The 24,202-nt window shown below is 39.4% G+C and overlaps 1 protein-coding gene across 1 annotated transcript in view; it reads right to left on the bottom strand.

Moving 5' to 3' along the window:
• Positions 1–23,898, bottom strand: part of PIK3R4 (phosphoinositide-3-kinase regulatory subunit 4) — an 83,333-nt gene extending 59,435 nt beyond the window's left edge. Inside the window, exons 1-7 of the mRNA XM_060099053.1 lie at positions 23,787–23,898; positions 23,399–23,525; positions 21,456–22,226; positions 13,118–13,251; positions 11,396–11,978; positions 6,514–6,648; positions 4,682–4,903 (exon numbers count right to left, since the gene is read on the bottom strand). Of these exons, the coding sequence (XP_059955036.1) occupies positions 4,682–4,903; positions 6,514–6,648; positions 11,396–11,978; positions 13,118–13,251; positions 21,456–22,188 (1,807 nt within the window). The 5' untranslated portion in view covers positions 22,189–22,226; positions 23,399–23,525; positions 23,787–23,898. The remainder of the gene's footprint in view (positions 1–4,681; positions 4,904–6,513; positions 6,649–11,395; positions 11,979–13,117; positions 13,252–21,455; positions 22,227–23,398; positions 23,526–23,786) is intronic.
• Between the last annotated feature and the right edge of the window lie 304 nt (positions 23,899–24,202).

Raw genomic sequence — 24,202 nt, 5'->3', positions numbered from 1 at the left:
CTACAGTAATCAAGACAGTATTGTACTGGCACAAAAACAGAAAGATAGATCAATGCAACAGGATAGAAAGCCCAGAGATAAACGCACGCACATATGGTCACCTTATCTTTGATAAAGGAGGCAGGAATGTACAGTGGAGAAAGGACAGCCTCTTCAGTAGGTGGTGCTGGGAAAACTGGACAGGTCCATGTAAAAGTATGAGATTAGATCACTCCCTAACACCATACACAAAAATAAGCTCAAAATGGCCTAAAGACAGAAATGTAAGGCCAGAAACTATCAAACTCTTAGAGCAAAACATAGGCAGAACACTCTATGACATAAACCACAGCAAGATCCTTTTTGACCCACCTCCTAGAGAAATGGAAATAAAAACAAAAATAAACACATGGGACCTAATGAAACTTAAAAGCTTTTGCACAGCAAAGGAAACCATAAAGAAGACCAAAAGACAACCCTTAGAATGGGAGAAAATATTTGCAAATGAAGCAACTGACAAAGGATTCATCACCAAAATTTATAAGCAGCTCATGCAGCTCAATAACAAAAAAACAAACAACCCAATCCAAAAATGGGCAGAAGACCTAAATAGACATTTCTCCACAGAAGATATACAGACTGCCAACAAACACATGAAAGGATGCTCAACATCTTTACTCATTAGAGAAATGCAAATCAAAACTACAATGAGATATCATCTCACACCAGTCAGAATGGCCATCATCCAAAAATCTAGAAACAATAAATGCTGGAGAGGGTGTGGAAAAAAGGGAACACTCTTGCACTGCTGGTGGGAATGTGAATTGGTACAGCCACTATGGGGAACCGTATGGAAGTTCCTTAAAAAACTACAAATAGAACTACCATATGACCCAGCAATCCCACTACTGGGCATATACCCTGAGAAAACCATAATTCAAAAAGAGTCATGTACCAAAATGTTCATTGCAGCCCTATTTACAATAGCCCGGAGATGGAAGCAACCTAAGTGTCCATCATCAGATGAATGGATAAAGAAGATGTGGCACATATATACAATGGAATATTACTCAGCCATAAAAAGAAACGAAATTGAGCTATTTGTAATGAGGTGGATGGACCTAGAGTCTGTCATACAGAGTGTAGTAAGTCAGAAAGAGAAAGACAAATACTGTATGCTGACACATATATGGAATTTAAGAAAAAAAAATGTCATGAAGAACATAGGGGTAAGACAGGAATAAAGACACAGACCTACTAGAGAATGGACTTGAGGATATGGGGAGGGGGAAGGGTAAGCTGTGACAAAGCGAAACAGAGGCATGGACATATATACACTACCAAACGTAAGGTAGATAGATAGTTGGAAGCAGCCGCAGAGCACAGGGAGATCAGCTCGGTGCTTTGTGACCACCTGGAGGGGTGGGACAGGGAGGGTGGGAGGGAGACGCAAAAGGGAGGGGATATGGGAACATATGTATATGTATAACTGATTAAATTTGTTTTAAAGCAGAAACTAACACACCATTGTTAAGAAATTATACTCTAATAAAGATGTAAAAAAAACAAACAAACAAAAAAACAAAGCGAAACAAAACAGACATGTGCCCAACAGATTATTAACCTAATTCTGAAATGGGAAAATATTTAAGCACAAAAGTAAAAAAAAAAAAATCACAAAGGAAAAGATCAAATAAATTGACAACACTAAAATTATTTTAAAAGACATAAAAAATAACAGTCAAGTTATTCAAGAAAAGTGCCATAGAAAAGATAAAAAGTTATTGTTTTTAATGTATATATAAAAGACTCAGAAAAAATCAATAAGAAAAGCATAACACCATCAAAAAAGGGGCCAAAATAATAAATTAAAAATTCAAAGAGTAAGAAACATGAATGAGTAATCAACATGAGAAATTTTTTTCACCTTCACTGATAAGCAAATAAATATACACTAAAGCAAGTCATTGCTTTTAGCTACCAACAGGCAAAAGTTGATTGAAGCCTATTCCACACTGGAAGGCTGTGCAGTATTATCAAACAATGCTGATCAGAGTAGTAAATTATATTATCTTTTTGAAAAGCTTATAAAATGTGTCAAGGTTTAAAAATATGTTCATATTATTTAACTCAGTAATTAAAATTTCCGACTTCTAGCCTGAGAAAATAATCAGGCAAATATTTATGTAAATGATTATGTGTATAATATATGGTTGACGAAAGTTAAAACAATTTAAATATTCAAAAGAAGAGTTAAATAAATTTTGATAAAACTGTATAATGAAATATTTCTATCTATTAAATTATGGTTTCAAAGAATTTTTAATGACATGAGAAAATGCTTAGAATATACATATGATCCTAGAAAAAGGTTTAAAAAATAACAAGACTAAGAAGTAATATAATACATACATAGCACTTATGTGCCAGGCACTATTACATATGTTAATTCATTTTATCTTCGCAACAACCAGTGAGTTAGGTAATATTATTATTCCCATTTTACAGATAGGGAAATTAAGACACACAAAAGATTAAATGATTTCCCCTAGAACCACAACCAGTAGGTGACAAAGCCAGAACTTGAACCCAGAAGTCTGTCGCCAAGAGTGCCTGCTCTTAGCCAGCACAGGACCGTGCCTCACAGATGGCAGAACAGGACGATGGGTAGAAGGGGAAGGCGAGGATGACCCACAGGAAAAAAAAAATATATATATATTAACAGAGGCTGTTCATGGGCTAGAGGATTGCAGGGGATTTGTTTTCACGATTTTCCAATTTTTCTACAGGAAGTACATATTACTTTTATAAACAAACAAAAAAATCAATGAAAATTATTTTAAAATGAAAAAAGAACTAATATAAAGGCCATTTTTTGGGCTTCCCTGGGGGCGCAGTGGTTGAGAGTCCACCTGCCGATGCAGGGGACATGGGTTCATGCCCCTGTCCGGGAAGATCCCACATGCCGCAGAGCGGCTAGGCCCGTGAGCCGTGGCCGCTGAGCCTGCGCGTCCGGAGCCTGTGCTCCACAACAGGAGAGGCCACAACAGTGAGAGGCCCGTGTACCTCAAAAAAAAAAAAAAAAAAAAGGCCATTTTTCAAAATACACATGAATTAACCAATGGATGAAGTTCCAAGAACCACCTTTTCCCAAGAAAAATAAATAAAAATAAGATTATTTGAAAGAAGAGAGCATGAAAGACAGAAAGGTGTGAGAACCATACTGTATTTAGGAACTGAGTTAGATGGAGTCCAAGATGGAAGGCTGACATGAATCAATAAACTAATGCAAAAATTAAAAACAAACTAGAGATGTCTGAAAAGAGGAGGTACAGTAATCTCCAGTTATAACAAAGCAAGAACAGCAATTTCAAGGCTTTTCAAAAACAGAAAGTACCCTTTTCTCCAAAACATTACACAATAATATTCGCAAAAATAGGAATACTGTTGCTATATGAATTTCCTTACTTTTTTATTTTTTAGGAAAAACATCCAACAGCAAACCTTCTAGCAGTTACTTTCCCAGATTACTGGAAATCAAAATCTAAACTCTATTACAGCCTTCTGCTACTACATGAGAAAGTTTGAATACCTGCAAAGCTTTCCAGTGTGCAGAACAGTCTTTAAATCTTTTGAGTTAACAGACAAGCTTTATAATCACGTGTAAAATGATATAAAAAGGGCTAGTGGGTAATTTTAATAATATGGCTTTAGCATATAACATTTCATAAATGACCAGAACTAAAATTGAAAAGGTCAGTACAATCAGGTGGAAAATAATCAGTTATTACTCCAAAAAGAAAAATATTAAATCTGTGTCAAACATGACAATCTACCAAAGTCCATTTCTTTCTAATTTTAAATCTAAATGCAATAGGAGTCATATGCAGATAAAATACAAGATGTCTCTCTTCTTTAGATAAATCTGAAAATTAAGAATTGCAACATTTTGAAAAAAGAGTAGGAAAAAAGATGATTAATTTTTTTTTTTTTTTTGCGGTACGCGGGGCTCTCACTGTTGTGGCCCCTCCTGTTGCGGAGCACAGGCTCCGGACGCACAGGCTCAGCGGTCATGGCTCACGGGCCCAGCCGCTCCACGGCATGTGGGATCTTCCCGGACCGGGGCACGAACCCGTGTCCCCTGCATCGGCAGGCGGACTCTCAACCACTGCGCCACCAGGGAAGCCCAAAGCTGATCAATTTTTCACAAATTTTCAGTTTACAAAAAGCAAAGCCTATAATCTTTAATTCTTTCTAATTAGATTGATTTTCAATCATAATTATACTTTATTTTCTGATTGTAAAAGTGATGCATGTTTACTATAGAAAATTTGACAGATATGAGATAATCACTGTTCACATCTTAGTATATTCAGACTTGTTATTGTTACCTTTACACAACTGGGTTCAGTCATTTTAATAATATTTCATGGTACTTTCCCAGGTCATTAAATTTTCTTTTAAAACATACTTTTTAATGACCACATGGTACCCCTTTATAAGGGTATATCAGTTTTACTAACCAATCCCTTGATCAACTAAGATACTTCCATCAACCAAAAGCAGCATGAAGACAGAAATACCAGGAACTCATTTCATTACTAATAAAATTTGGTAGTACTGTCACCTTTCAGACTGCATGAAAGTATCTGTTTGAGAAGATAATTCAAATCTTAAATTTAAAAACAAACAAAAAACATACCAACTATACTATCAAAAAAAGCTCCACGCAGATGCCAATCATTTTTATCATTCAGGAAAGTGATCATGTGGGACAATAAAACATCATTGGCTTTCTGACGTCCAAAGAATACACACAGCCGTGTTATTCCATTTTCCATTAAGGTTTGTTTCACGATATTTTCAGGGTCACTTAGCAAAGTGACAACTTTCTGCTGGACCATTTCATGTAAAGCTTGGAGCTCTAAAAAAAAAAAAAAGAAAGGAAAAATATGATCAATTTTCTTTTCTCCAAACATATAGACCCAGTCTTTCTCACTCCTTGGAGAAAACAGAATGATTACAAAAGCCACCAGAGAAAGTCTATAATTACTAAGTTTTTCCACTACTCAAAGCTCTGAAGGATAGTTGGGAAAATGAAATATAGATTGAAAAACATGCTAATAAGCAGATGCCACAGGCATGGTTACTATCTAACTAGTTAATTTATAAGGCTCAAAGAAAAACTATGGGGAAGCACCAGAGGGAGATCATACTGCCCCAATAAGATCAGCTTAATCAAGGACTTGAAATTACTGGACTGGTTCAGGATATAATCTGATGGTACAGGGCAATCCTTTGAGAAAGCATTTTTAAAGGTCGGTTAATTATATTTTAGAAAGCCAGAAAATACATTGCAAGTCCTGACAAGGCTTTACATGATCTAGCCACTGCCTTCTTCTCTGACGTTATCACCTACCTACCCTCCCCTTTTCATTTATTTATTTACTTAGTTGTTTGTCTTTTCCTTACTGAAACAATCTCAAGAGCAGGGATCTTTTCTGTCTTATTTACCACTATATCCCTAGTGCTTACAGCAAGCACACGAATTGCCTGATGCAAAGCTTATGTTTAACAATTATATGCCAACTAAATGAATGAGGGCAGCCACTGTCAAGGGAAAAGGCAGTCTGAAAGGCACAATTCTATGTTCACATTAAGAAAAACTTCAGATTAACTCCCCAAAAGTTTTAATGCCTAGCTTCATTATTTAAAAGGTCCAATTACATGGTTATAGGATGTAGGACAGTATTATTTTCTCAGTAATTCCGTGAAAAAAAGTGAGGATTTCCTTTCTGATACATCCTTCTATAAGTTTAAAATTATTCCAGTGTCTTCAACTCCAAATAATATTTGCTGCATAAAATGATCCATTCTAACAAGTAACTGAGACACTACAGTTGTCTACAGCATAAAAATCTGAAAAGTAGACTTCTCTACTTTTTCTGAACTAGAAACATCTTGAAATAGATCTAAGTACATTATTTGACTTCTAAATCTTTAACATAATAAACATTCATTAAAAGCCTCTTAAAAGCTGTGTGGATGTAGAGAAACTTGAGGCAGGGACTCTGACCTCACAGAATTTACCATCACATTGTTCCTTTACAGTAAAAGGTGTGGGTTCTGATACATAAATCATAGGTAGTATGAAAGAAACACAGTTTATGAATGAGGACACTCAAAATATACTCACATAAGGAGAAAAGGTTTAGATTCTTTGTCTATGGTGTTTCCAATGTTTTTTTCTTTTATCCTGTAAGAATTATATAATTCAGCTAGCTTTGCTGTTGACACAAACCAATTCTGGCTGAAAAACTACTGAGCTTAGAATCTGTGGTGACAAGTTGGTCATTTTCTGGTTAGGTAACAATGTATAAGAGTAAAAGGGAACAGTCAGACAGCAGAATCCTTCCCTCTATAAACCTGGTATTCTTTCATTTTACATTAAAATTATAAGTGAGAGTTTGTTGCAAGTTCACATCAGCAATTCATTCTAAATAACAGAAAATCTGGAAGAGAAAATCATACTACCTGTGTCATAATTTCCACTGGGATGTGTAACTTCATCTATTTCTTCACTATTTGGGTCATTTTCCATACTGAGATTTTTTAACTGTACTAATTCCAGGAATCTCAAAGCTGTTTCTGCCAGCAGAGCTATGTTTTCTATAAAAGGGAGAAAATGCATAATAATTATAATCATAAATGTGTGTAATACTTATAACTTTTCTTCCCTAAGTCTTAATACATATAAGTAATAATCATAAGACTAAAGAAAAGCAGGACTTTTCAATTTAGCACTTAACCTAATCAGACTTTTAGTAACTAATCTCATAACCTACAACTATACCCAAACTACCTGTTTTAATAATAAATCATAAGCTTCTTTTAAAAATACAGAAATGTGGGCTTCCCTGGTGGCTCAGTGGTTGAGAGTCCGCCTGCCAATGCAGGGGACACAGGTTCGTGCCCCGGTCCGGGAGGATCCCACATGCCGCGGAGTGGCTGGGCCTGTGAGCCATGGCTGCTGAGCCTGCACGTCCAGAGCCTGTGCTCCGCAGCAGGAGAGGCCACAACAGTGAGAGGCCCGCGTACCGCAAAAAAAAAAAAAAAAAAAAAAAAAAAATAGAAATGTACAACATGATAACTATAGTTAACATTGCTGTATGGTATATATGAAAGTTATTAGAGTAACTCCTAAGAGTTCTCATCACAAGGAAAAAATTTTTTTTCTTTTTATTATATCTATGTGAGATGATGGATGCTAACTAAACTTACTGTAGTAATCATTTCACAATATATTTAAGTTAAACCATTATGTTCTACACCTTAAAATTATACAGTGATGTATGTCAATTATATCTCAATAAAACTGGGAAAAAATACCAAATAGCCCAAAATATAGCACTCAAAACATCTGAGGCAAAAAAAGCTGAATCCTTCCACAAAGACCTACCTTTTAAACAGTTTCTTATCAGGTAAGAGATACGCAGTAGGCTAACAGAGAAACACATTTTCACATTAAAATCACAGATCAAGCTGGCCTTTGGAATCACACAGACCCTGGCTCAAACCTTGACCTTGGGGGCTTCCCTCGTGGCGCAGTGGTTAAGAATCCTCCCGCCAATGCAGGGGACACTGGTTTGAGCCCTGGTCCGGGAAGATCCCATATGCCGCGGAGCAACTAAGCCCGTGTGCCACAACTACTGAGCCTGCTCTAGAGCCCTCAAGCCACAGCTACCGAGCCCGCGTGCCACAACTACTGAAGCCCGTGCACCTAGAGGCTGTGCTCCGCAACAAGAGAAGCCACCACAATAAGAAGCCTGTGTACCGCAACGAAGAGTAGTCCCCACTCGCCACAACTAGATAAAGCCCGTGCACAGCAACAAAGACCCAACGCAGCCAAAAATTAATTAACTAATTTAAAAAAAAAAAAAAAAAAAACCTTGACCGTGGCACTTACTAGCTGGCTGCTTAACCAATCTGAGTCTCAGTTTCCTCATACATAACTGAGTCACATCCACCTCAAAGAACCATTAGCAAAGTGCATCAACCCTTATTGGACTGCTTTACAAGTGATACTCTGAGGTTCTTAGTGAACCAAGGTGCGAGACTGTTTGTCACACTCCTGCAGTGGTCTGTATCTTCTTCTTTCTCTCTGACCATCTATTAAGACTATTTATACTCCTCACCACTGTGAAAGTATCTACTTCTAAGTTCTGCTATCACACATGCTGTTAGCTATATCTGCTCTTTGCTTATACTTTCCTCTTCCTTCCACTGTTATTTATTCCTGTGACTCTATCCTTCTTCACCTCCCACTTCCATGCTTCCTAATATACCCGCAAAGACTGCACTCTTTTCCTTCTCAGCAGTGAGTAGCACTGAACATAAACTACCTTATTTTATCGATTCTAAGACTCACTTTTTCTTCACTTTTTAACATCTCCGAAATTGAGATGCATCCCACAATAACTGGCTTTTTTTTTTTTTGGTGGTACGCGGGCCTCTCACTGCTGCGGCCTCTCCCATTGCGGAACACAGGCTCCGGACGCGCAGGCTCAGTGGCCATGGCTCACGGGCCCAGCTGCTCCGCGGCATGTGGGATCTTCCCAGACCGGGGCACAAACCCGTGTCCCCTGCATCGGCAGGCGGACTCTCAACCACTGCGCCACCAGGGAAGCCCAATAACTGACATTTTTGAGTCTACTGAATACAGTGATTCCCTTCATCCTGGAGTCCCACGACCCACTGCTGCCAGGTTCAACACTGTTCTGAGTAGAACAAAAATTTACCTCTAAATAAGCAAGTTATTAATACCCTGCAATGCCTGCTCACCCTAAAGATGGGAAGATTCTACACCATCCTCTGGTGGTTCTAGATGAATATCCCCACTTTAGTGAAAATATCTTTATTAGGAAAAATCTCTTACTTTCCTGGGCAACTCTCAAGTCTGAGCAGATCTATGTTTATCTTCCCATTTAAGTTCATAAACTACAACACACTTGTCAGTTCACTTTACACAAGAAACAAATCTAGACCAGCATCTCTGAGTTTAAAAACAATGCTATAAAAGAAATTTGTTAATTGATTTTTAAACTTTTATAATTACTGACATGTGTGGTTTAATTGCACTTAACCATACAAGTTCAAAGAAACTTTAGATTCTATCTAAAAAGGCAGCTTTATCATGCACTAAGCCATGGTTCACCATGGCTGGATGACATGGGCACTGCAAGGTCCTGGCACTGACCCTGGGTTACCATGGACTCTTACCACTAAGACCCAGCACGCCTGGGTAAAATAAAAGCAGGTTGCTTCAAAATCAAGGTCTAGACCAGCAGCTCTGAGAACTGAGAAAGAACTAGTCCAGATACCCTTTGGTCGTGTCCCTTAGCCTCTCCCATCCCCAATTCCTCAGCTGGGAAATGAAGGCACTAAAACATCTACTGCTCAAGGTTGTTCCAAGTGTCAGTTTCAAGAGATACACAGATCTTAAAATCTTAGAATCTAGAACCTATTTTAGAATCTCTATATCTTTTGCAACTAACCCTTTCAACCCTGAGCAGTATACAAAGCAGATTTTTCAATAAACAGTAGCTATTGTTTTATGCTATAACTGCTAGAAATTGAATATAAGTATGTTAATATGGTACCTACACATCAGAACCTTACCTAAGTACCACAAATGAGAAAAGACCAAGATACACTGGGCCAAAAGTAGGTCATAATAGTCTAAAAAATACAGCTTGTTTTTTAAAAATCATAAGCTTTTCTTTCATTTAATTTTATCCAGTTCAATTACAGTTGATCCTTGAACAACACTCGAATTTTTTTTCAAGAGTACATACTACAGTATAACACAATCCATGGTTGGTTGAATCCACAAATGTGGAACCATGGATAGAGGACTAACTATAAATTATATGGGGATTTTCAACTGTGTGGCGGGGTCAGCGTCCCTAACCTCCACGTTGTTCAAGGGTCAACTGTATTTCTATTTATCAAGTGAATTGTAAACATGCTTTGTTCCAAATGATAAACTTGGATATGTCTTAAAGAAATCCTGAATTTTCTAAGACTAAAATTTACACCTATAAAGCTATGGAAACCAGAAACCATAAATAAATAGGCAGATGGATAAATATTTTTAAAAATACGTATTTTTTACAAAGCCAACAACCACCAATCACTTTGTGGATGTGCCTAGCCATAAAGACAGAGTCCAAAGACGATTTTTCACATTTCGTTAAAATAATGACAAGTAAATCATAAAATAATGAATAAGCAAGTATCTTTCAAAAAAAGAGACAATATCATCACCACACATGTTATGTACCACTTACAAAGATTTCAGAATTCCTGATTTCCATCAGATTACATTTTAAAACTAAATGATGAAATTATGTAAATGTTTCAATGACATTTTCCATGCAGAAATAAGCATTCGAAATTAATTTGGGGAGCTAAAAATATGAATCCGTATCACTTATTTTATAAGAATTACAAATAAAACAGGTAAGTTTGTTATATAATACACTCACCTCATCACAAAGAAGCCACACGTCTTAAGCATCATAGTAACTGAAAGGATCTTAAAATTCAGTAACTTAACAAACAGGCTAGGTCCTTTCAACACCAAATTACGCAGCAAAATTAATCTTTTTCAACAGCAATAGACTGTTATATCCTAATACTGATATTCAAACAAACGTATTTGTTCAGAGAAACTTTATAAAGGCCTAAAGACACTAGATCAGAAGCACATACTTGTGAACATTAGTTTTACTCCAAATTAAATATAATACTCCCAGGGCTTCCCTGGTGGTGCAGTGGTTGAGAATCTGCCTGCCACTGCAGGGGACACGGGTTCGAGCCCTGGTGTGGGAAGATCCCACATGCCGCGGAGCAACTAGGCCCCATGAGCCACAACTACTGAGCCTGTGCATCTGGAGCCTGTGCTCCGCAACAAGAGAGGCCACGATAGTGAGAGGCCCGCACACCGTGATGAAGAGTGGCCCCCACTTGCCGCAATTGGAGAAAGCCCTTGCACAGAAACGAAGACCCAACACAGTCATAAATAAATAAATAAAATTTAAAAAACAAAACAACTGCCGCTCTGCTTCCCAAGCTTTGGACTGAAAAATAATAATAATAATACTCCCAGTAAAATCATAAGATTCTGGTATTATATATTTTTCACTTAATAATTCTGATAACCTCAAAAATAAGGATACACACAAAGCTTGAGTTCCAGGAATAGATTGGCTATAAATATTATTAAAATGTACACAAATAGTTCAAGGACCAAAGTTCACTCTTGGAATTCCCAAAGATATCAGAGAAACAAGAGGTATTATAGTCACTAACTTCAAAAATATGAGTGGTTATTACTTGGACAATAAGCTCTTACCAGCATAGGCTAGTCTAACAATAGTAGCATCATCCTGGGCTAAGTGGGCTATGCCTGGCAGAATATATTCCGGGTAGATGTTAACATCATTGCGAGGAACCTCTTTGACAAGAGCAAGAACTTTGGTCAACGTCCTCAAGGCTTCAGCCCTCACTCTAGGAACAGAGTCACTGCTGAAATGCAAAAGATATGGAGTAATACGATCCAAAAGAATTTCTACACTTAGTCTTGGGGCCAAATGGAGAATAAGTTCCAGAGCAGCAAGCTTGGAATCACAATATTTAAGGGTCTGTAGGCAGGACGTTATAACTGACACCAAGATAACCAGCCCATTTTCCTTAGGCTCTCCTTCTGCTTTCTCTGGCAGATCATGTCCACAGAGATTGTGGATAATGTTGCCCAAATCCTTCCTTATAACCAGAATACGCTCATCTGCAGAAAGAAATGTTTCCTTGGCAAACTGGGCCATGTAGGGCTGAAGGAAAGTGTAAAATATTTCAGGAAAGGCATTGCCACGCTGCTGCTTTAAGTAATCTTCTGCCTCTAAACGTTTATCTGGTTCGCGGTGAATCATCTGAGTCACCTATACCAAGGCAAGAAAGGGAGTAAAAAATAGATTTGAGAACAGCAAATTCAATCAGATGAAAGCTACAACGGCAACTTAACACATGATTTAAAGGATATTTGAGGTAATTCTGACTCTTTCTAATCTTTATCTTTCAAACTACTTTCAGAACCTGACTACTGAGTAATATGTGACTCTACTATCATCCTATGAAGCAACAAGAAATCACGTATTAACATAGTCCAGATGGGCCAGACACATAAAGAGGATTAGTCTTAAAAATTAGTCAAATTCACTCCTTTCACAGTTAAGAAAAGGTAGGCCCAAATTCATAAAGTTACTTAGCCAACACAACATGATAATGAGTGCCACACCTAGAACAGCCAGGTATGCCAACTCCTAATCCAGTGTACTGTTCACTGAACGTGAGCTACATTGGCTTCCTCTGGAGCATCTTATTTCTTAATATTTGCCATTTGTAAGAGAAATCAAAATGCATGTTTCCCTACCTTACTAAAGAATATTTTAAATATACATAACCTTTCCGTGGCTCAGTCATCATCATATGCATCACTTACTGTATTGATTGACTTAGAAAAGATCCCCTCCAACAGTACTGTGGATATATGGCTTACATGACCTCCCAAAGAATTCCTCACATCTGTTCTGCTATACTAATGTGTGATTCTACAGTTCCCCTTCCAGACCTGCCCTCAGGGTCAAGGGAGGTACACAAAGCTAGTTGCTTTTATATGAAATGCCCCTATACTGCTGTATTACGTTCAAGTTGCTGTTTCCTGTCTCCTCCTTTTAGATATTTATCCTCTTCATTTCTTACTAGCAAGCTCTATCCTGGACAATCTCTAACCCCCAAGCACCTCCTTACTTCCTTCCAAATCTGTCCAAAGCAGAGCTAAAGATTATAATGGAAAGATGCGTGCGTGTGTGCGTGTGTTTGTGTGTGTGTGTGTGTGTGTAATATATAGTCAAATGAGCTCTGTGCCTAAGAAGGGGGAAAAAATTGTACACTTCTGCCTAACAAAGTAAAAACAATAGGCTGGTGTATGAGTCTATGGGGTTTTACTGCTTGTCCCAAATTCAGAACATTCCAGAGAACTGACTAATGCAAAAGTGAGAAATATTTGTAGCATAGTTACCAATTCTCTGATACTGCAATCTTCAATTTTATTCAGCACCTGTTCAGGGAAAAACTGTCCATTTCTGTAAGCCAAAAGTTGAGAGAGATCAAATAGTGGCACACCTTCTGTAAAAAGCTCAGCTATCACGCAACCTGGAAGATAGCAGATATAATTCCATTAAAAATGAAATGCAAGATATTAATACAGATCAAGAATTCAGAGAATTCATAAAACTCAAGATGCAAAACTCAAAGTAAACCGAATTAAAATGTTTAATGCAACATACAACTACAATCCAGCAAGACAGGAAAAATGTCTATTGCCTAATCATCAGTTTCTAAAAGTATGAAGTCAAAAAAGGCCTATTTAATTTTTCTCCTTCTTAAAAAAAATGAAATCAAATAAAATTACTACCTGGTTCTGTAACTGAAAACAAATATATTACACATGTTATATATACACATACATTCAGAGATACAAAGATAGATTAAAAGCCATAAGAAAGTGTTCTTTTAAAATATGAATTTATAGATATTACGTTTATAAGAAACTACTGAGAAGTAACATCTGACAACTCATTTATTCATCATTAAACAAAAAGTTATCAGGTGTTTACCACACACTAGACTCAGTGCATAAAACAGATAAAAACTCTGCCCTCATGAAGCGTTCATTCTAGGAAGAAAGAAATAAAGTAAACCAGGGAACAGACACACTTATAAAACGAGAAGTGCTAAGAAGTGTGGCTGTAAGATTAGAGAGGGAAAGAGAGATACCTTTCATTTTGCACTTACATAATCTTCAAACAAAGAATAAATAAAGCAACTACATTCCCAAAAAGACAAAGCAGTTTCACTGAATCAGTATATGACATGCATTTAAAAAATGTTAAGGAGATCCTTAAACAAACTTAGTCACAGCCTTTGCATGTGTTGGTCCCTCTGCCTGGAATACTATACCCCCAAGCACCCTCATGGCTTACACCTAAACTTCCTTTAGACCTTGAATCAAATGTCATCTTAGCAGTAAGGCATTTCTTGACTGCCCAGTTTAAAATTCCAAGCCCCTGCACTACAACTACCCCACACTCGTTATCTAACACATTCCCCTTCCCCTTTCCCTGCTGTTTTTCCCCACATCACCAAATGCCACATTATATATTTTATGTATTTATTTCTTTATTGTCCATATACCCACTAGAATGCAGACTCCATAAGGGATTTTTGTCTATTTTGTTCACTGAAAAATCTCCACCAACTAAGACAGCTCCTGATACATAATAAACACTCAATAAATTTCTTAATTTCTATCCATACAGTGTCAAGTTTTAGAATAAAAAACTAAAATAGCTATTAAGAACACCTTAAGCAAGAAGGAAATAGAAGAACTGAACAATACTATAAACCAGATCTAACAGACATCAAAGGAACACGCCATCTAACAAGAGAATACAAAACTCTTCTCAAGTACATGTGGAACACTCTCCAGATGAAACTATATGCTAGACCATAAAACAAGCTTCAATGAATTTAAAAGGACTGAAATCATACAAATTACATCCTTCAAACCACAATGGAATGAAAAAAATCAGTAACAGAAGAAAATCTGAAAAATTAACAAATATGTAGAAATTAAACAACACACTCATAAATAACCAACGATCAAAGGAAAATTAGAAAATACTTTGAGATGAATGGAAACAAAAGCAACATACAAAAATGTATGGGATGCAACTAAAGCAGCATTTAGAGAAAATGTATAACTATAAACACCTATTTTATAAGAGCTCAAAACAATAACCAAAGGCTTCCCTGGTGGTGCAGTGGTTGAGAATCTGCCTGCCAATGCAGGAGACACAGGTTCGAACCCTGGCCTGGGAAGATCCCACATGCCACGGAGCAACTAAGCCTGTGCGCCACAACTACTGAGTCTGTGCTCTAGAGCCCGCAAGCCACAACTAGAACCCGTGTGCTGCAACTACTGAAGCCCGCACGCCTAGAGCCCGTGCTCCACAAGAGAAGCCACCACAATGAGAAGCCCACGCACCACAACAAAGAGTAGCCCCCGCTCGCCGCAATTAGAGAAAGACTGTGCGAAGCAATGAAGACCCAACGCAGCCAAAAATAAATAAATAAAATAAATAAATTTATTTTTTTAAAAAAACAACAATAATCTTAACCTTAAGAAGCAAACTAAAACCAAAGCAAAAAGAAAGAAAGGAACAATAGATATTAGGGTGAAATTTTATGAAATAGAGAGTAAAATACAATAGAGAACATCAACAAAACCAAAAGTTGGTGCTTTTTTTTTTTTTTTTTTTTTTTTTTTTGCGGTACGTGGGCCTCTCACTGTTGTGGCCTCTCCCGTTGCAGAGCACAGGCTCCAGACACGCAGGCTCAGCGGCCATGGCTGACGGGCCCAGCCGCTCCGCGGCATATGGGATCTTCCCGGACTGGGGCACGAACCCGTGTCCCCTGTATCGGCAGGTGGACTCTCAACCACTGCACCACCAGGGAAGCCCAAAGTTGGTGCTTTGAAAAGCTCAACAGAATTGACAAGCTTTTCTAAGAAGAGAGATGACTCAAACTATGAAAATCAGGTATGAAAAAGGGGACATTACTACCAACCTCACAGAAATGAAAAGAATTAATAAGGGAATACTTTAAACAAATGTATGCCAAAAAACAGATAAACTAAATGAAATGGAAAGATTCCTAGAAAGATAAAGATTACCAAAGGTGACTTAAAAAGAAAGAAAATCTGAATAGACCTTTAAAAGAGGCTGAATTAGTAATGAAAAACTTCTCACAAAGAAAAACCTAAGCCAACATGGCTTAACAGGTGAATTCTGTCAAACATTAAAATAATTAACACCCATCCTTGCCAAATTCCAAAAACAGAAGAGGAGGAACACCTCCCAAGTCATTCTATGAGGCCAGTATTACCCTAGTAGCAAACCAGACAAAGACATCACAAGTAAAGCAAACTACAGACCAATCCCTGAATACAGATAAATATAAATCCCTGAATATAGATAAAAATCCTCCAAAAAATATTAGCAAACTGCGTGCAGGAATTAAAGAGTCCATGCCAATAATAATAAATAAATGAGGGGAAAGACAGGACACTTGAGCACACAAGAATGCTGAGGGCCTACTGGTAAATGTGGAGGTAGTGCTGGAGTTGGAAGATCATCATTTTGCAACCATCATAGTAAAGATCGCATCAGGCAAGAATGATCAACAGACACCAAATCAAAGAGGAAACTGTGATGACTGGCAGGTTATTTGCATAGTCTTAAAGTTTCTTCCCACAGGTTGCTTATTAGTTGCAAGGGATTAAAAAAAAACAAAAAAGTAACTACAGAGGGGAGAAATTGGGCATGAACTTGACCACGTGATCAAAATTAACATCACCAACAGACACCATTTGCCTCCAGATACGATACTGTGAAGACATCACCACCTACACAGTATTCCTACTGAGAATGAATAACCTGAATCTAATCACAAGGAAACAGAGGATACGTACAAAATGAGGACCATTCTATTGAAAAAGAAAGAGGTAAGGTCGAGCGCGTACACACAGTGCAGGTAAAAGCTGGTGAAAACTAAATAAGGTGTAAGTCTAGTTAACAGTAATGCACCAATGTCAACTCCTGATTCTGATACGGTACTACAGTCATATAAGATGTCACTGGGGGTAGCTGTGTGAAGGGTTCTTCATTATTTTTGCAACTTACTATGAGTCTACTACTTTAAATAAAGAGTATAAAAATAATTTCTAAAAATTTAAGGGGAGAGGTATTCTTCAAAAAATGTCAATGTCATAATGACAAAGAAAGACTGTGAAAATGTTCCAGATTAAAGGAAGCTAAAGAGACATGACAACTAAATGCAATACCTGACCCTAGACTGAGTCGTGTCCTGGAGGAGGCAAAATGCTATAAAGGACGTTACTGGGTCAAATACAAAAATAGAATAAAAAGTGTAAATAATTGTATCAATGTTAAATTCACTGCAGTTGGTAACTGCAACATACAGTTACATAAGCTTTATGTAAGAGACTACTGGGGTCTTAGAAAATACTAAAGTACTTGGGGCAAAGGGCCGTGGAGGGGTGGGGAGTGGGGAGGAATGGTGGGGAGTGTGGGGTATGGAGTGCAGAGAAAAGGTATAAGTGATAAAGCAATTGGAACAAGACGTTAACAACAGGTGAATCTGGGTAAAGGATTTACGTAGGATCTATGTACTATTTTTATTTTTGCAAGTTTTTAAGTTTGAAATTATTTCCAAATACCGTAAAAATAAAGAACATTTATTTACAACTAAATGGAGATTGTTTACAGACTGAACTACATCCCTCACCACCCCCTTAAATTCCTATGTTGAAGCCCTAACACCTTAGAATGTGACTGTTTGGAGACAGAGCCTTTAAAGAGGTAATTAAGGTTAAATGAGGTCATAAAGATGGGGCCCTAATCCATTATGACTGGTGTCCTTAAAAGAGGAAGGAACACCAGGGGAAAAGTGGCCACCTGGAACTCAAGGAGCGAGGGCTCAAGAGAAATCAACCCTGCTGGCACCTTGATCTTGGACTTACAGGCTCTAAGGGAACTTTCCAGAACTGAGGGAAAATAAATTTTTGTTTAAGCTACCCAGTCTGGAGTATTTTGTCATGTCATCCCTAGTAAAGTAATACAGAGGTAAATACAGGCTATTTTTTTCTTGCAACTTTTTTTTTTTTTTTTTTTTTTGGATGCATCACGCACCACGTGGGATCTTATTTCCCTGACCAGGGATAGAACCCATGCTCCCTGCAGTGGAAGCTCAGAGTCTTAACCATTGGACCACCAGGGAAGTCCCCTTTCTTGCAACTTTTAAAATGGCATTCTGGAAGAGGTGTTACGGGGTGGTATTTCTCTATAGAACAATTTGTTCAAGTTGCCTTTATCATCACTGAGTCCTTCTTTATCATTCAGATCTCAGATCAATGTCACCTTCAGGGGAGGCCTTCATTTTATCTACCAGACCTTGTCATCCACTTAGAAATCACAGCACTTCATCACAGCACTTACCACTAATCAAAATTAACTTTCTTACTTACTTACTTTTTTATTCTCTCTCCCTGCCCACACTTAGAATGCATGCTCCATGAGTGCAGAAACTCTATCAATATCGTTCACAGCTGCGTTCCCAACACCTACACAACAGTGTCTTACACATAATAGGCACTCAAATACTTGTCAAGTGAATGAATGAAAGATCGCCAGCAAACAAGGCTCTGCCCATATATATGACCAGAGACAGAGAATATATACACTTCTCCCAAACTAGCAGCCAGGAACCATGGATAGGCCTTAGGATGGGGAAAAGTAACATTCAAACCCAGAGAGCCTAAATCAAATCTTAGGAGCAATGGGAGGTGAACGGATCCCACCCACCTCTTTCAAAGAAATGAAAGAAATGAAATCTTCAGGCAAAACAATGTAGAGCTCTTTAGTCTGGAAAAACAAATGCTGAGTAAGAATTCTGTTAAACTTCACAAAACTATAATGACTATAATGCACACAGAAAGGATAAATATAAACTCTTCATCAATCCCTGAAATTTTAAAACTATAACAAACTTCCAGCTATAAAATAAATAAGTCATGGAGATGGAATGCAGAGCAAGGTGACTACAGTTGCTAAGAGGGTAGATTTCAAAAGTTCTCACCCACAAGAAAAAAAAAAATTTGTAACTACATATGGTGACAGATGTTAACTACACTTGTGGTGATCATTTCCCAACACATACAAATATCAAATCATTATGTTGTACACCTGAAACTGATGTTATATGTCAATTATACCTCAATTTTATTTTTAAAAAAGCTATAAGTGATCCGCTGAAGCTAGAAAGTGATCACATTTCTAAGCTGGAGGAGTTCTATTTACATAACAGTAAGCTTAAAAGGTAAAAATAGTTCAAGAAAAATTTAGATAAATTCACTGATCAGGTTGGGACTTTGATGGATTACATTTCTAATCTTGTTATATTTACAACGTGGAAGCTACCCCACCTCATCAAAAATACCCTCCCTCAGTATTACCTTGGGACACAGACTAGTGAGCTGAACAGACCAACAGAGAGAGGTACAATTCTGTGTAACAAAGCTCATTTGTTCCCCTAGATGAAATACATTTCTTCATTAATTATGTCACTTTTCCTAAATAATCTAAAATACAACTCAATTTATGTTTTCTTTGTAGGAAACCTACAGGTGGGAAAAAAATTAAAGCCAACCTTTGCAAAATTTACAAAAAATGGCAGTGATGCTAGAGTTCATATGGTATTCCTCAGGATACCATCCTCAGCCCACTTCTCCTCCAGAAGTTCATAGATAGCCTACAATCCATGACCAAGCTTCATGTGGTCTGTGTATGTAAAGTATATGAATGTATGGTACTTTTTTCCAAAGAAGGAGGTCACTGGTTTCATCAAAGTCTTTAAGGGGAGCCAAAAACACTTAAGAATCACCTCTGGACATATATCCACTACCAAACGTAAACTAGATAGCTAGTGGGAAGCAGCCGAATAGCACAGGGAGATCAGCTCGGTGCTTTGTGACCACCTAGAAGGGTGGGATAGGGAGGGTGGGAGGGAGGGAGACGCAAGAGCGAAGAGATATGGGAACGTATGTATATGTATAACTGATTCACTGTGTTATAAAGCAGAAACTAACACACCATTGTGAAGCAATTATACTCCAATAAAAATGTTAAAAAAAAAAAAGATGCCACTGATTGTGAGATGCATCATCAATTTGTTAACAGTTTTTTTTTCAGGAGAAAAAATAAACCCTACCTTCTTAAATGAGCACAGCGATTGTATGACTCATCCTCATTTCAGAAATGGTATAATAATAAAAGAATACTTCAAATGGTTAAAATTTAAAAAATTTTTTTAAAAAAGAATCAGGGCTTCCCTGGTGGCGCAGTGGTTGAGAGTCCGCCTGCCGATGCAGGGGACACGGGTTCGTGCCCCGGTCTGGGAAAACCCCACATGCCGCGGAGTGGCTGGGCCCGTAAGCCATGGTCGCTGAGCCTGTGCGTCCGGAGCCTGTGCTCCGCAACAGGAGAGGCCACAGCAGTGAGAGGCCCGCGTACCACAAAAAAAAAAAAAAAAAAAAAAAAGAATCACTTCTCCACAAACTCCCTGACTAGAAATGCATTCCCTTGGCTACAGTAACTACTACCTATTTCCTGATAACTACCAAATCTCCATCTCCACCCCACATCTCTATGTACCAAACCTTTGTAACAACTGCCTGTCACATATCTTCTCCTGCATATCCCCTGACACCTTCAACTCAACATCTAATACAGACCTCAGCATCTTCCCACCCACTATCTGTTCCTCCTCCTGTGTCTCCTAGCTCAGTGACTGGTATCACCATCCCCCTGGTTTCCCAAGCCGGGAGAACAGGAGTGTTCTTGATCCTCCAATCAATCACCAAATCCTAACAATTCTACCCACTAATTATCTCTGAAGCATTACTTTTCTCCACTCCTTCTCCAACTGTCACAACCTGAAGCCAGTCAGGACCATGTCTTACCTGAATTGTGGCAGCTGACTACTAACTTGTTTTCCTATCTCCTGCTACAGTCAGTGTTTTGTCTAAAATATGTATCTGATAATGTCCCTGTAGACTAGCATGGGCATACCAGACCCCTTCTGATCTGGGCCTTGCTTACCTCACACCCTACGTTCCAGATGTACTAAAGCACTTAAAGTCCCCTAATAAATCAATGCATCATGCTCTGGTCTTCAAGTCTTCATATAAACAACACCCTCTGCCTGAAACAAACTACCCTTCCCATAGCTAGCTCCCAATCACCTTTCAGGTCTCAGTTTAAATACCTTCCTTCCAATAGAGATGCCTTTCCTGATCCTGCCACTCTACCCATCACCACCACAGAGATTCATTTAAGTATCCATACGTTCCTGTAACAGCAGCCTAAGCTTATCACCACCACAGCAAACCACAGTGCACTGAAATGTCTTTTTTCAATATCATATCTATCTCCCCATTAAAGTGTAAGCACCCTGAAAAGAGAAACGTAATTACCCATCTATGTCTCTAGCACTTAAGACAGTGCCTGACATATACAGAAGAAAGAATTCAAATATTCCTTAAACATCTGAATGAGTAGACCACTCTTTGGATTTTCTAAGTACCGAAACACATCCAGTGACAGAATACTGCATCTATCTGAAAAGTGCAGGAGGATTTACCAAAAAAATTAATTTTCTATGTTCGAGTTAAAATAAATGCACACTCCCACCCTAGCAAAGTTGACCAACTCACATACCTGCTGAAAAGATATCCATTGCTCGCTTCAACTCTCCTCTTGTTCTCTGATTGCTATTTAAGTCTACAAGTGGAGTTGAAGGATCTCTCATATATTCTAACTCAGTGGCAAACAATCCACCATCAACAAAACGTTCAGGAGCAATATAACAAGTTCTCCTCCGTGAAGTGTCAAAAAAATAGTTGAAATCTGCTGGGTTGTCCTCTGGAAGATAAGTGGGTTTAAAACTGGCAAAATCAGTGAGAAGGACCCAATTCCAACTGGTGACCATCACATTCTCAGTCTTGATGTCCCCATGGCGGACTCCAGATTTGTGTGCTTGGTCCACAGCTGTGAGGATCTGGAAAGCGATCCAGCGCTTCTCAATGTTATTTAAGAACGGACGGGTGCTGATGCGATCATAGAGGTTGTCTCGCACATACTGCCTGAAGAGCATGGCTGCCTTCTCAGATGCTTTTTCTGCTGCTTTCTGGAAAGGCAGGCAGTTCTGTGCAGAATGAAGCCTGATTTTCAGTTCCTCAAGCTCTTGTTTATAGCTGGTTAGAGGCAACGTGGGATCCTGAATTGCAAAGACCTTCACAACCACCAGGCCTTCTCGGTGTTTCGCTCGAGCAACTTTAAAGAACCGAGTACTCCCCAGACTCTTATCATATTCAAAGTCATGGATGTCTGAGAAATAACTCTCCACAGAAAGGATCTGGGAGGGAGCAATGCCGGCGAGCTGGTTTCCCATAATGGCAGCAAGCACCTCAGTAAGTTAGGATACAACACCTATTTAAAAAAAAAAAAAGAAAAAAGGAAGGAAGGAGAAAAGGAAAAAGAAACAAGCAATGAAATACCATTATTTGTGTGGCCTCTTCCTATAAGATAGATATACCGTATTTCTCTTCCATTGAGAGCACTGTACTTAGCCTTCTGGGCAGCTTCTAAATTTCAGACATATTTATCTTAAAAGATCTTGTTATTTTATATTGTCCTTTCCAGGAGCTGACTTATATGTAAATAGGCCCCATCTCTATTAAGTTGAAAATGTTAGAATGTGTATTTTATGATATTTAAATTTAAAACTAAATGAGCCGGGCCTCCCTGGTGGCGCAAGTGGTTGAGAGTCCGCCTGCCGATGCAGGGGATACGGGTTCGTGCCCCGGTCTGGGAGGATCCCATATGCCGCGGAGCGGCTGGGCCCGTGAGCCATGGCCGCTGAGCCTGCGCGTCCGGAGCCTGTGCTCCGCGACGGGGGAGGCCACAACAGTGAGAGGCCCGCATACCGCAAAAAAAAAAAAAAAAAAAAACTAAATGAGCCTTTACTAATGTGTTCAGTATTATGCTGGGGCTATAAGAGTTACAAAAGTACTATATGGGCTTCCCTAGTGGCGCAGTGGTTGAGAGTCCGCCTGCCGATGCAGGGGACACGGGTTCATGCCCCGGTCCGGGAAGATCCCACATGCCGCAGAGCGGCTGGGCCCGTGAGCCATGGCCGCTGAGCCAGTGCATCCGGAGCCTCTGCTCTGCAACGGGAGAGGCCACAACAGCGAGAGGCCGGCATACCAAAAAAAAAAAAAAAAAAAAAAAAAGTACTATATGACACAGTCTTTGTCCAAGAAGAATCTTTAGTCTTGAATAGAAAACCCAAACACATAAAAAACTTAAATCTAACTAAGAATCGCTTGATACAAATAGGTCGGGCTAAAAAAAATCCAAACAATCAGCATATCCTGAGCCCGCCCAGCCTGATTCCAGTGTGCCTTCCCACTCAACTAACAGAAGACACAGAGTCGTTTGGTTTCCCATAACGACAAGGAAGAACCTCTGGTAGAGATGCTAAAGAAAAGTAAACCAAAATACCGACTTGCCAAACACAGCCCAGGATTCTCCTAGCTCAGATTTTGCAGGAAATGAAAACACACATGTACACACAACCGTGCACACGTGCAAATATTTACCCTGGGGGACTCTGGGAAGTGTCACAAGCCGATCGCTCGCTCACACGGAGGTCATGGCAGGTCACTTCAGGGTCTGGGCGGGGAAGGGAGTCTGCAGTCCGGCGAGTCTTCTCTACGAGGGGTCCTCCTTTAAAGAGGGGAGAAGGGGATACTGCAGGAGGACGCAGAGGAGTCCCAGTCTCCAGGACCCCGGCGGTCCGCGGGGGAGACGCGGGAAACTCTCGGGGCCGCAGCAGACACCGAGCCACGCTGAGGTGATCCCAGACCCCAGGGAGTCGCCCCGCCAGCCCCCTCCTCCGCCCCGCCTGCCACGCGTTCCCGGGCCTCGCCTTCCTCTAGCGCGGGCCTGGACCCTCTAGACCCTCTAACTCCTTGAGGACCTCCTCACCCGCGGGAGGTGGAACCCGGGAAACAGGTAGGCAGCGAGGTGCAGGGAAATCCCGCTTCTCCAGCGGCTGCAGACGCTGCGAACGCTGAACTCCCAGGAAAGCTCCCGGATCTGACCCCACTTCCTGTCTCGGAGCGGAAGTGACGGTCCGAGGAGGAGCGCGAGTCCGGGGCTGGTTGCTAGGAAACAAGAGAGGGGAGTGGCCGAGCTCCCTGAGCCTGGGCGAAGAAAACGAGATTCCCTGACAGCAGTCTGTTCCCCATCCAGGTCTTCTACCCAGTCCCTAAACTCTGAGGCTTTCTGACATCCCCGAGGACCTGTTCAGATGCCCTTCACCCAAGTACACCAGAGCAGAGTCCTTTAAGAGGATTCACAGGCTTAGGAAAGTTAATATATCCCAAGATGAATTTTTTAAG

Source organism: Mesoplodon densirostris, chromosome 5 (genome assembly GCF_025265405.1).
Source record: "Mesoplodon densirostris isolate mMesDen1 chromosome 5, mMesDen1 primary haplotype, whole genome shotgun sequence".
Taxonomy (NCBI): Eukaryota; Metazoa; Chordata; class Mammalia; order Artiodactyla; family Ziphiidae; genus Mesoplodon; species Mesoplodon densirostris.
This window is presented reverse-complemented; position numbering and strand designations above follow the sequence as displayed.